This window comes from Phoxinus phoxinus (assembly GCF_949152265.1).
Source record: "Phoxinus phoxinus genome assembly, chromosome: 3".
Taxonomy (NCBI): Eukaryota; Metazoa; Chordata; class Actinopteri; order Cypriniformes; family Leuciscidae; genus Phoxinus; species Phoxinus phoxinus.
Window position 1 is genome coordinate 23,293,669 of NC_136878.1, and position 11,638 is coordinate 23,305,306.

The 11,638-nt window shown below is 38.0% G+C and overlaps 1 protein-coding gene and 1 long non-coding RNA gene across 2 annotated transcripts in view; one reads left to right on the forward strand and one right to left on the reverse strand.

Moving 5' to 3' along the window:
• LOC306996212 overlaps window positions 1-11,638 on the reverse strand; it is a 1,114,438-nt gene that overhangs the window by 779,483 nt on the left and 323,317 nt on the right. The gene's annotated exons all lie outside the window — the stretch shown is intronic.
• On the forward strand, window positions 195-7,506 carry nccrp1 (P1, F-box associated domain containing). The gene is made up of 6 exons (XM_079606053.1): window positions 195-659; window positions 4,360-4,446; window positions 4,652-4,748; window positions 6,449-6,544; window positions 6,962-7,097; window positions 7,182-7,506. The coding sequence occupies exons 1-6, from the start codon at window positions 515-517 to the stop codon at window positions 7,329-7,331; spliced, it is 711 nt and encodes a 236-aa protein (XP_079462179.1). The 5' UTR covers window positions 195-514; the 3' UTR covers window positions 7,332-7,506.

The window sequence follows — 11,638 nt, forward strand, 5'->3', positions numbered from 1 at the left end:
CATATTTTTATTTTTTATTATCCAGTTTATGCATGTGCATTTCCAAGACACTGGTTACATTTATTTGAAAGATTTACTGATGGATTTGGCTGATGCATTGAACCCTGCACGTTCAGGCAGCCTTGGACTGAACTTGATGTTGCCTTTATGGGTGTGGTAAGCCTATAGTTCACCTGTCCACCTGTGTGCTGCTCATTAATTATTTTATATCACTTCAACCTTTTAGTCTTTGTGTAAATCAATAACGAATGAAGTGATTGAAATGCTCTTAACACATAAAGAATTGCGTTCTAACTTATTGTCAACTCATAGCATGGCATTTGTCCTGCTCTTTGCTGTGTCTGTGTGTATAGCATTCCTGTTGTGAAATAGAGGTGGTCTGACTCACTTCTGAGTGTGCAGTAAACTCTTGCACAAGGCTCTTCTTGACCAGTTTTCTGGGTGGGGCAGACCATAATAAAACACTTCCCCGTGTTTTGCAGTGCGTGGCTGACTGCGAGGGAAACTGTTTGAAATGGCGGCGGACTGGAAAAAGAAGTGCGATTCGCAGTGGCAGCTGGGGGCTCACGGTGTCCCCATGCCCGCCAGCGTGGACTGGAAATCGGTGTACGAGAAGAAGCCGTTTAAGCGCAACCTACTGAAGAACCCCTCGCCTTACGGTAATGACGTCACACATACATATAACGCTGGCGCTGCTAGAACACAGTGTTTGCGAAATCTCTACTTCTCTGCTTGAACTTTGTTGTAACTTTAGAACGTAACACTTATGTGGAGATTGAGTGGCGGGCAACGATGATGTAGGCCTAGTTGTTACACCGTTAGCTGCGAATCATGCATGAACATATTACTGTGTTGTTTGTGTCTCATTGCGCAGCTTGCGCCCTGAAAAGTTACCATTAGGGACCGTTCGGTATTTATGGAATGGGCCACCGGAGGAAAATAGGGGAGGGTCATGCCTTTTTATTCTTTGTTGAGGGGAGGGTCATCCAACTTTTTTTAGTCTAGGGGGAGGGTCACCCAACTTTTGTATTCATGAAAACAACAAACTTTCAAAGTGGCTTGTTTTGTGCATATTTTTCCATGTAGCTCTCTCAGTCTCGGTCCCCCCATAGCTAGCAGATGGGTCTGACCCAACAAAAATCAGACGCGAAAGATCAAGTCCAGTTTGGCGCTGTTTAACAGTGCGCGCGCGCTCAGAAAAAGTGCATCATGTCAGAACAGAACGCCAATGAAATGTTTACCACGAGCAAATAATAAACTTTTGTGATTGCGAATCACAAGCAGTGTCCTGTGAGTGTGTCCTACGTCGATGTAGCCTACGTCGAGTTTAATTGGGACTGAGGCGCCAGAACTGCAGCTGATAGAATGTGCGCTGTAGTGTGTGTGATAGCGATACTACCACATTTCTTCAAAAGCAGATCGTGGAGATATTAAATCATCCACGATCAAAAATTTTGATATCGCATAAGGACAAGTATAAAACAACTGTTAGGCTATCATGTCTGAAAACAAACACAAATAACGCGTGCTACATTGGGGCTGTTTACACCTGGCCACTTCATGCGTTTTCTCAGATCGGATAGCTATCTATCAAAACGATTCCATTTACATCTGGTGTGGTCGCATAAATGCGTTTTTGCAAAACGGATTTAAATCCTATCTTCAATTCTTCAAATAGTTTGCACGTTGGCTCATCTGCAGTGCGTGTTGCAGTAGCGTCGTCATATCTGGCTATAACATGACAGCCTATAACACGCTCTCACATTTATTTTTATTTTATTGCATTTTTTGGGAGGAGTACAATTTACATATGTGGTTTCAACAACCAGATGCATTTACACTTGTTCAGTTTTGTCTGGAATGTGGCCCAGACCTCCCCTGAAGTGGTTTGAGCGATCGGATTCAAATCCGTCTCAAATGCGTTTCGGAGGGCATTTATACCTGGTCTTTAGGGCTGGGTACCGAGTCTCGATAGTTTTTAGGTATCGACCGAATTGCCTCGATACTATCGAGTATCGAAAAATGGCATGTTGTTCGGTTCCAGATTTCGATACCGCGCACATACTCATATGAGACGCGCGCGCACGCACAAACTCGACGCGCATACTTGTAGGCTATGAGACGCGAGGAGGACACACACAAACTCTCCGCGCACATATTCATATGAGACGCGAGCACACACACACAAACTCTCCGCGCACATATTCATATGAGACGCGAGGACACACACATAATAGGCTACCTTAAAGATGTGGAAAAGTCGATCAAAAGTGTGGGTACATTTCTCCAGACTCGATGCCAACAGTGCGATGCAGTATTTGCGGTAAAATAATTGCTGCAAAGACCGATAAATATATGAAGACCTTGACAGTGCACGGAGTAAACATAAGAGCAGAAAGTTGCTCCGTCTTCGACTGGTAAATGAAGAGATACCTTGTTGATCTGACAGTGTTTATATTGCAATAAATAATAACCAACTGAATGTACACTGCCGTTCAAAAATGTGTTGGTTTACTTGACTAGTCAGAATTTTTTTTCAGTAAGGATGCATTAAAGTTATCAAAGGTGACATTAAAACATGTGTAATGTTACAAAATATTTCGTTTTTAAATAAATGCTTTTCTTTTGAATTTTTTATTCATCAAAAAATCATGAAAAAATGTAGGCCTATCATAGTTTCCAAAATACTTTTGGATACTTACTAATTAAATAATGTCAAATATAGTAAATGTATTGTTGCCATATACTACTAAATATTTGACTAGTCGCACGTTAATTTCTGCTTAAATACTGCATGGGATATAGCCCATTCTGCGCTCAAGCGCATGTATAATCTTGCCGCAAAAACAGGCAAATATGTATTTAAAAATAACGATGCATTTTAATTGTTTATTAATAAACTATTTTTTTCTAAATCAGTGTCTGCTGCAAACATGTCTCCATACATCTCCGCTGTAAAGTGCGCCTTTAAGAGAAATGCATCTTTCATACGGATTACATCAGATGATATTTGCTTTCGATTTGATTTTTTTCGTTTTTAAAAGTGGACATATCAAGCTTTATATAGATATTTTTTTCATATATTTGAGGCTAGTATGCTATATAGCCTACGATATGTTTCTGTTTTTTTTTTTTGTTTTTTTTTGACGCGCTACAGTTCACGGAGACCATGAAAGACCCTGATTGTTTTATTTTATTTTACGAAAGCAAAAGTTTTCTTGTTATTGTGTGTTTACACAAATAAAAGTATTGCGACTGATGCATTATTCTTTTCTGTATGGCCATAAATAGAGTATTTTAAGTTGTTTCCACTGTTGATCGCATCGGCGCCTCCATGTCATGCAGTGCGCGCTACACACTCCGCACACACTTGGTTATGCGCCTAAGAACAGCGAACAAATATCTAGGTTAATGTTAGAGTGAGCGGCCATGCCAGACGGATAATCCTCATGTTTAACAAATCAAATCATGCAGTTTCTACCGCGTGTCAGCGCTGCGCCAGTTTGAAAAAGGCGGGTGTGCAGGAGTCTTTTAATGAACGTTTCGAGGCATAGATATATCTGAACATCTTTGCCAAGCGCAAACCAGTACAGAAGTAATAATCAATAAATGATCGGGGAGGGTCATGCCTTTTTTCACAATCATTTTGGAGGGTCATAGAAAAATTTATTGCTGGCGAAGGGAGGGTCAAGTCTTTTTTGACTATTGATCTCAAAACTCCTCCGGTGGCTCCATAAATAAATAACGAACAGTCCCTTACATTCCAAAGTAAGGAAAGAAATTATAGGCTAGTAATTTACGCCACACAACGAATACAGTCCATTTTTATAATGGTTACTTTTCTAAAATGAGACATCCTCAATATCTTGTATTATAGGCTATTTTTGTTGTTAATTAAATCAATAATTTTATGTAGGCCTATTAATTTTTCCAAATGGATTTCTGTTTTAGAATAAAATTTCCCCTATATTTTTAAAGATACAAAGAAGATATACAATTAAATGTATTTATGAATAAAATTCACAGGGCTAGTTGGTGGCATTATCTTTGTAGTAACAAAGTCATGTTTCATGAAGAAGGCACATTTGACTTAAATCTAGATGGGGATGATTGATAATGTTGTGTATGTAAAAGAGAAAGAAGCTGCTTTCAAAATATTAAATCTGTGCAGCGGTGAAACAATTTGCTTCCCATACTTTTACATGTGGCCTATTTAGTATTTTATATTATTTGCCTACAATGATATTTTACATATACATTTGAAAGACAGTATTTGCAATTACATTTTACTGTAATATAAATTTTATATTTTCATGCAAATCTTTTGAACTCATCTTTTTTTTCTTGCTCAACAACTAGGTGTAAACCACACCGTGCCACCACCTGAACCCCATCGGTCGGGAATGCCTCCTCCTCCAGACCGGCCACCTCAGTTAGAGCCCGATGGTGAGTCTGCAATCAACACAATAATATATTTGCTGCCTAAAAAGCTCACCACTCCTGAATATTACATCCACTGCAATGGAAATTTGTTATGTTAAATCTGACATTTGAACTTTACACCCAAAACATTTGGCATTCTTAATATCTTTGGTTTCTAATAAAAAAAGTTGATTGAGAATTTAATCTTGTACCTGGATGTTAATTGTAGGCAATTTCTCTGGCTGGAAAACTAGTACAGAAGTTTTGCCATACGACACTAGTGGAATACCCCCCGGGGCTGTGGTCTGCCAGCTGCCTCAGTACAGGTGAAGCCCAGTTTTGTGAGAAAAATTACCTCGTCTCAAAAACTTATAAAAACTTTTGTCATGTTCCAGTACAATATATGTAATTTTATTTAGTCACTTTTCATTTAGGAAAAACTTTCAAGAAAAATAAAAAACAATATAATTGTTCCAATAACTTTTTTTATAGCTTAAAGGGGTCATCGGATGCAAAATTCTCTTTTATATGGTGTTTGCATATAAATGTGTCTGCAGTGTCTGGACACAACCACCATACAATAAAAAAAATCCTTTCACTCCTTTTTTTTTTAATCCTCAAAAAGCCTAAACACTCAATAATCAATCCGGCTCCGCCCACGACCACGGACTGTCCCGTATTAGCATATTTCCGCCCTCAGCCATTTGTATAGAGCTGGTAAGTCCCGCCCCCTCCGCTAACCCCGCTGGACCTCAAAGTTGAAAAAGCGTCAATGCAAGTGAATGGGAAAAAATAATTATTTTCTGGTCCCGTTTGAATTGTGCCATGAATGTGAACATATGTTGTCAGTGAATTTTTTATATAATCTTTCGTGTGAAGAATGCTACAATTTAGCGGGTAGAAGTTTGATACGGGTAGACTTTGTGTGAGAGCACTTTGTGGACTACAACTCTTCGCTGCTTTCGGCGCGTTTGAAACGTCAACACCACTAGCTCACGGCTCTAGCTCACGGATCCTGCTAGACATGGCTGTCTTTGGTGCACTTCACCGCCTTCTTTCAGGGAGAGGACAAAATCGTTGAGGTTGGCGAAAACCACGGGTAAGTCAACTTTATGGGGTGACGTCACATAGGCGACATGTAGTCTTTCTCGTTATGTCTTTTCCACAACTGCTAGCCGACGAATCATACCATATACTGTCAAACTTGTAACATGAAAGATTATATAAAAAATTCACAGACAACATATGTTCACATTCATGGCACAATTTAAACGGGACCAGAAAATAATTATTTTCTCCCATTCACTTGCATTGACGCTTTTTCAACTTTGAGGTCCAGCGGGGTTTTACGGAGGGGGCGGGACTTACCAGCTCTATAGAGACCCTAAGTCCCTCCCCTCCGTTTCTGGCTCATGGGACCTTATTTCGGAAAAATATTGTATGGTAGTAAATGGCGAGAGACAACAAATATTTTGATCTCGTTTGAATTGTGCCCTGAATTACACATATGATATTTGTCAATTTAAAGGATACGTTTTAAAGTCAAGAAAGTCCCATGGTGGTCCACCGGAAGGGGAGGGACTTAGGCTCTCTATACTGTCCACCAAGGCATGTTGCCAAGGTAGCACTTTATGTGTCTTGTGTGGACACCGCCCATGGAAGAGAGGGGTGGGGTGAGCAGTTGTTCATTATCATTTAAAGAGACATGCACCAAAACGGGTTGCTGTGAACAGAGCTGTTTTTGAAGAGGTAAAAAGGGTGTTGTTTTACACAACCATTGAGGAATTTTAACCAAAGTATGTTACAAACTTTACATGAAGACCCTAAAGAATCATACCAACTTGTGGAAGATGGGCATCCGATGACCCCTTTAAGTTTAAATGCAGTAGGACCCCAGAATTGCAATACATAATAAGTGTTGCTATATATGTCTTTGTATTTGAATCAGATATTAGAAAGACATTGGCTTGTCAGTTCGTCAGGGTAGGCAGAAGGTCATATATTCTTTCTGATATCTTTACCTCAGGTGGTTTTCTCTAGAGCAGCATGTGGACCTGAAGGCAGATGGTCTTTGGGACCAACTGCTGGATGAGTATCAGCCTGAGATAGTCATTGAGGACTGGTGAGTTATGAACTAGTAATAAAACTAGGTATTTGCAGTTTAAGCAATCTTCAGTAAGAGTAATTTCAAACTGAGCTGCAAAGAAGAGTTAAAAAATTAAACTGGATATCAGTCAAGCTGTTTTAACAAAGTTAGCTGTTATTAAATCTATCCGTGCCCACACATTCAAATGTTTTACAGCTAAAGAAAAATGGACAAAAAGCACAAATTAATTTGAATGAATTTCTGACATTTCTGAACAATTTAATCTGTGACATAACTATGTTTTGTATTTTAGAAACAGTTGCATTGTTGCAATTGCTACATATGTCAAGTCTGTGGTGGTCATAGTGCTTTAGACATTGTCGTTTCAGTTTAAATGGCAGCTTTAATATGCCCTTTCACTTTTAACGTCTGGGTGTTTCCCTTCATGTGTAGGTATGAGGACCAGCTTCATAAATCTATCTATCAGCTCGATGTGAAGCTCTTGGGTGCTGATGCTAAGACCGTCATCAAGCAGCATTCATTTAACCCTGAAGAGAACCTGGAGCACTACACACACAACTGGAAAAAGGTAGCACACACGTGCATATTCATACATTTATATTCATAAAAAAATGTATATACATGTGTCCACATAACATTTTAATGTGTATAGGTCTCCCATGTATTCTCCAAGTATGGGCCCGGGGTGAGGTACATTCACTTCCTCCACAGACTGAAGAATCAGTTCATGGTTGAATTCTTTAATACCAAAGTCACAGGCAGCTCGATTGTTGTCAAGACCAGCAAATCCAGTGTGAAATAATGCAGCACATTAAAATAAACAGGTAGGAGTTGATGCATCCCTGCCAGTTGATGTAGATTTTGAGATGTAGACTATTTAAAACAAAGCACTATTGTCTCAAATGCTTTATAAATTGACTGTACTTTCATAAGATGTATCCAGCAGCTTAATAATGTAATAAAACATTCCTCATTCATTTTGTGACACTGTTTCTTTCATGTATTGCTATTATGTTTTAGTATTTCAGGCCAGCAGATGGCGCTCACTCATTGCAAATAAGACACTGTGAAAATGGTCTGTACATAAATGACCAAGTAATTTCTATGAAAATACAATAGTTGCTACAGTTATTTTTACTACTGTAAAATCATTAATTAATATGGAATCACCCTCTCTTATTTAGAATCTTGTATTTCTCTTTTTCATGACAGTGGCTGTATTTTTATTTTTTTTAGTGACTGTAGAAACTGGTCATTTATTGTAAGAGGAGTTAACAAACAACATGTAAGCAGAACTATTTTTAATAACTATAAATATATGGCCGTTATAGGCTATAACTTAATAACTATTAACATTTTAATAACTTTTTACTATTTTTAACAATTACTGTAAAAAATAACCCTAATTAATACATTTCTATTAGGCCTATAGCGCAACTTTAAAAAGCGTTATATTTGCTTCGGTTTTGGGTGATTATACCCTCGGGCAAAGGCCAGTGTTCAGGTATTTTGAGAGCGAAACGCTTTGACGCACCAATCAGAGCGTCGCGTTGAGCAGTCCATCGCGTGCTGTGCGCGTGGAGGATGCGCGCATGTTTGGGATGCTGGCAGACTTCAGGACAGAAACAGATACACCACGAAAACTAATGGCGCGATTCTCCTGAGCACTCGAAAAGCATCCTCTACTGCCTCCGGTCATGTCCGTCCCAACCATTCCAGGTCTGCCATAGATATTAAGGTAAGTTCTGTTGAATAACTTTAATAAACCACACTCACTTGGGCTTCAGTAGCCTACTTTATTACTAGTGTTCAGGCATGCACATTGGTTTACTAACTGCCACCACTACATCTGTCAGAACCGAATACGCTCTTGACAGCTTCTTTGCGTTTGGCATCATAAACCGAGGAATGAAATTAATATATATGTTGCAAGTGTTTAGCTGTCTTTTATAGTGTTACCTCACAGAGTCGCATCTGATAGCAGTCGCATGTGCCTCAGTCTGTGGCTGTTTTACACAAGTTATTAATGAGCCGCTCAACCTTGGGTATGCTAGGTTTCTTTTGTATTATTTAGGAGTCGATGAAAGCTAAAAAACGAGAGTCGTTTTCGCCCTAGACAGGATAAAGAGCAAAAGGGCAGTTGTTACCTTGAAAGAGTTATTTCTTTTGGCACTGACCCTTAAAATTACTATTGTTGGTGTAAACTAATTTAGTTTGATTCATTCGTGTTAAATCATAATGCGTCCAGTTTTTTCACATATGTTACCACATAGGTTGTGAGTTGTGAGTTGTGACAACATGCAGTGGGTATACATGCAGCCCCCCTACTGGTACCTCAAACCCAGGGATGGCCTGAGATACCCCCAGTCAGCTCACTGCTTGCCTTCTAATCTATAAAAAATTCACAGATAGAAAACAGAGATAGATTGAAGTATCTTTTTCAATCCATTCACTTGATTGTATTTTCAGTTACATTATGTTTACAGTTAGAGCACATTATAGCTTTTTTTTATAATATATACAATGTAAAATAAGCAGTTGTTCACTTTAACTGATCTTACTTTTAAAGATAGCCTACCGGTAACTTTCTTTGCCCTAACTTAATGTATTCAGGCTGATTCAGTCTTATTGAATTATATATCTTTTGTTTAGTTTTTTTACTCTGAATCATTTCATTTACCTATTGTTGAAGCACATTTTTATTTTTGTGATGATGCGAGTTTGAGTAGTGTGGATTTAAGTTTTTTTTTTTAGTTGTTTTATGCTATTTACAGACCAACCCCCTTGAATAGCTCAATAGTGTTTTTTTTTTTTTTTTTTTTTACTTTTACGTCCTCTCAGTTTGAGGATCTTGTGTCTCACTGATAAAGTGGTCTGTTAAAAATTCCTGCAGCAGAGTAATACTTAAAGTCTTGGATTACATGAAAGTCACGTTTGTCTGGTGGAAGTCCGTGCGCGGTCAAAGTGGAACTGATTAAACGGTAACCCGTCTAGCTCAGAAAAGGTGTTGTCTTTCGAAATGGAAAAAAGAAACAGAATATTTAGTTACAATGTGCGATCAGTCAGTAACGTGGATAAACGTGACTGCAAGCAGACCGGACACATGAATGAGTTGTGGTGAGGAGGATGATGATGAAGGTTGAGTAGAAGTGATTCTGTCTCTTTACAGAGAAAGTGTGCGTTCAGGTCAATACAGGAGTTCAGTTATCTTAATCACTTATACTTTCACTTACCAGTACTTACTCTAGTTAATTTTAACATTCTCTAGTCCCAGAATCTGCAGTCCATGTAATGTCTTCCATTTTCTTGTTTTGTTTCTGTGAAAACACACACACACACACACACACACACACACACACACACACACACACACACACACACACACACACACACACACACACACACACACACACACACACACACACACACAGAGGTTAGTGGTTAAACTCCCTGGGATGGAGGGGCAATTCTAAATAGTAAAGTATCCATGAAGTTGTGTAAGAGACAGAAACATGAGACTCGGCATGTGTCCAGTATGACAGACCATCTTTTCAGCAGCACGTACATACTGTAGACACATGCCATGAACAAACTGAGCCGAAGATGTGTAATGGATGTTTCTTGAGCAGCAAATCAGTATATGATTTCTGAAGGATCATGTGACACTGACTGAAGACTTGAGTAATGATGCTGAAAATTCAGCTTTTCCATATCATATCAGTAAATTATGTAAATTAAATTTTGAAATATATTACAATAGAAAACAGTTATTTTAAATCGTAATAATATTTGACAATATTAGTGTATTTACTGCATTTTTGATCAAATAAATGAAGGTATGGTGTGCATAAGAGTGTATCAACCCCAAAAATGTATCAACCCCAAACTTTTGAACGGCAGTGTGCATGTGAGACTGATGATGAAAATCCATCCATATATATATATATATGTATATCTCCATCCATTCTTTCCTTCCAAAAAAGTAAACCAACAACACTTTTTATTAATATTTATTTATAAACACTTTCATTTAAACTAATCATAAATTCAATCCTTTAAAAGCAACTTTAACTTAACTTTAATAAACCTTTAAGAACAGAAAACCCCCAAAGTCCTCCTTCCTCTTCCTGATATTGTCAGTCTTTTTTTTTCTAGCAGATGGTTTTACCTCCATGGTCAATGTAAAGGATTCCACACACACACACACACACACACACACACACACACACACACACACACACACACACACACACACACACACACACACACACACACACACACTCCCTATTTCTCTCTGTTCAGGGCTGTACAGTAGGATTTGTTGTGAGCACACAGCCAGACAGGTGTGTTTTCTGCTCTTTGGACAGGTAATGCATTGCCTGCAGAATGTGATACTCTGGGAGTGAGGTAAGACTGAAATGGTGCTCTGGAGAGTTCATCTGCACTGGAGGAATATGGACAGAAGGGATGAGTGAAGGGTTGTGAATAAATGAGTACTTAGATCGTGGTTCGGTTTGCATAATACACTCAAATACATAATAAATATACATGAAAAATATGATGTTCTGTGATATAATTGTGTATTTTCACTGTGATTCACTATGTTTGGTATTGTGGAAGAAGTGTGTTGTTGAGAGTAAGTGATGGATGCTTTTCTCTTTACTGTAGATTTGTGCTCCTCCTGTAGATTTGATTGTCAGGAAGAGTATTTAATAATAATTACATTTTAGTAATCTATCTGAAACTATCACCTGATATTGGACATTCAATTATTTATGCCTATTTGTATTTTAAGATATAGAACATCCTCTACCACTTAAAAAGATGGTGACAGATTATGGCAAAAGAAATTACTGTGCGTATGTAGTGATAACAGAGCTGTGAAAAAAGTTAATTTCTTGAAAAAAGTATTTTGAACACTACTTTGATATTTTCAGTAACACAAACTTTATTATAATTAACTTTTTGTCATTTTTAAAAATGTAGTATACATTTAATAGACTTATAAAGTTAGCCAGAATGTTAGCACCCTTACTGTTAATAGTTTTATGTTTTTCAATGTAAGTGCTATATAACATTTATATGTCAAGCAATAACAACAAAAATTCA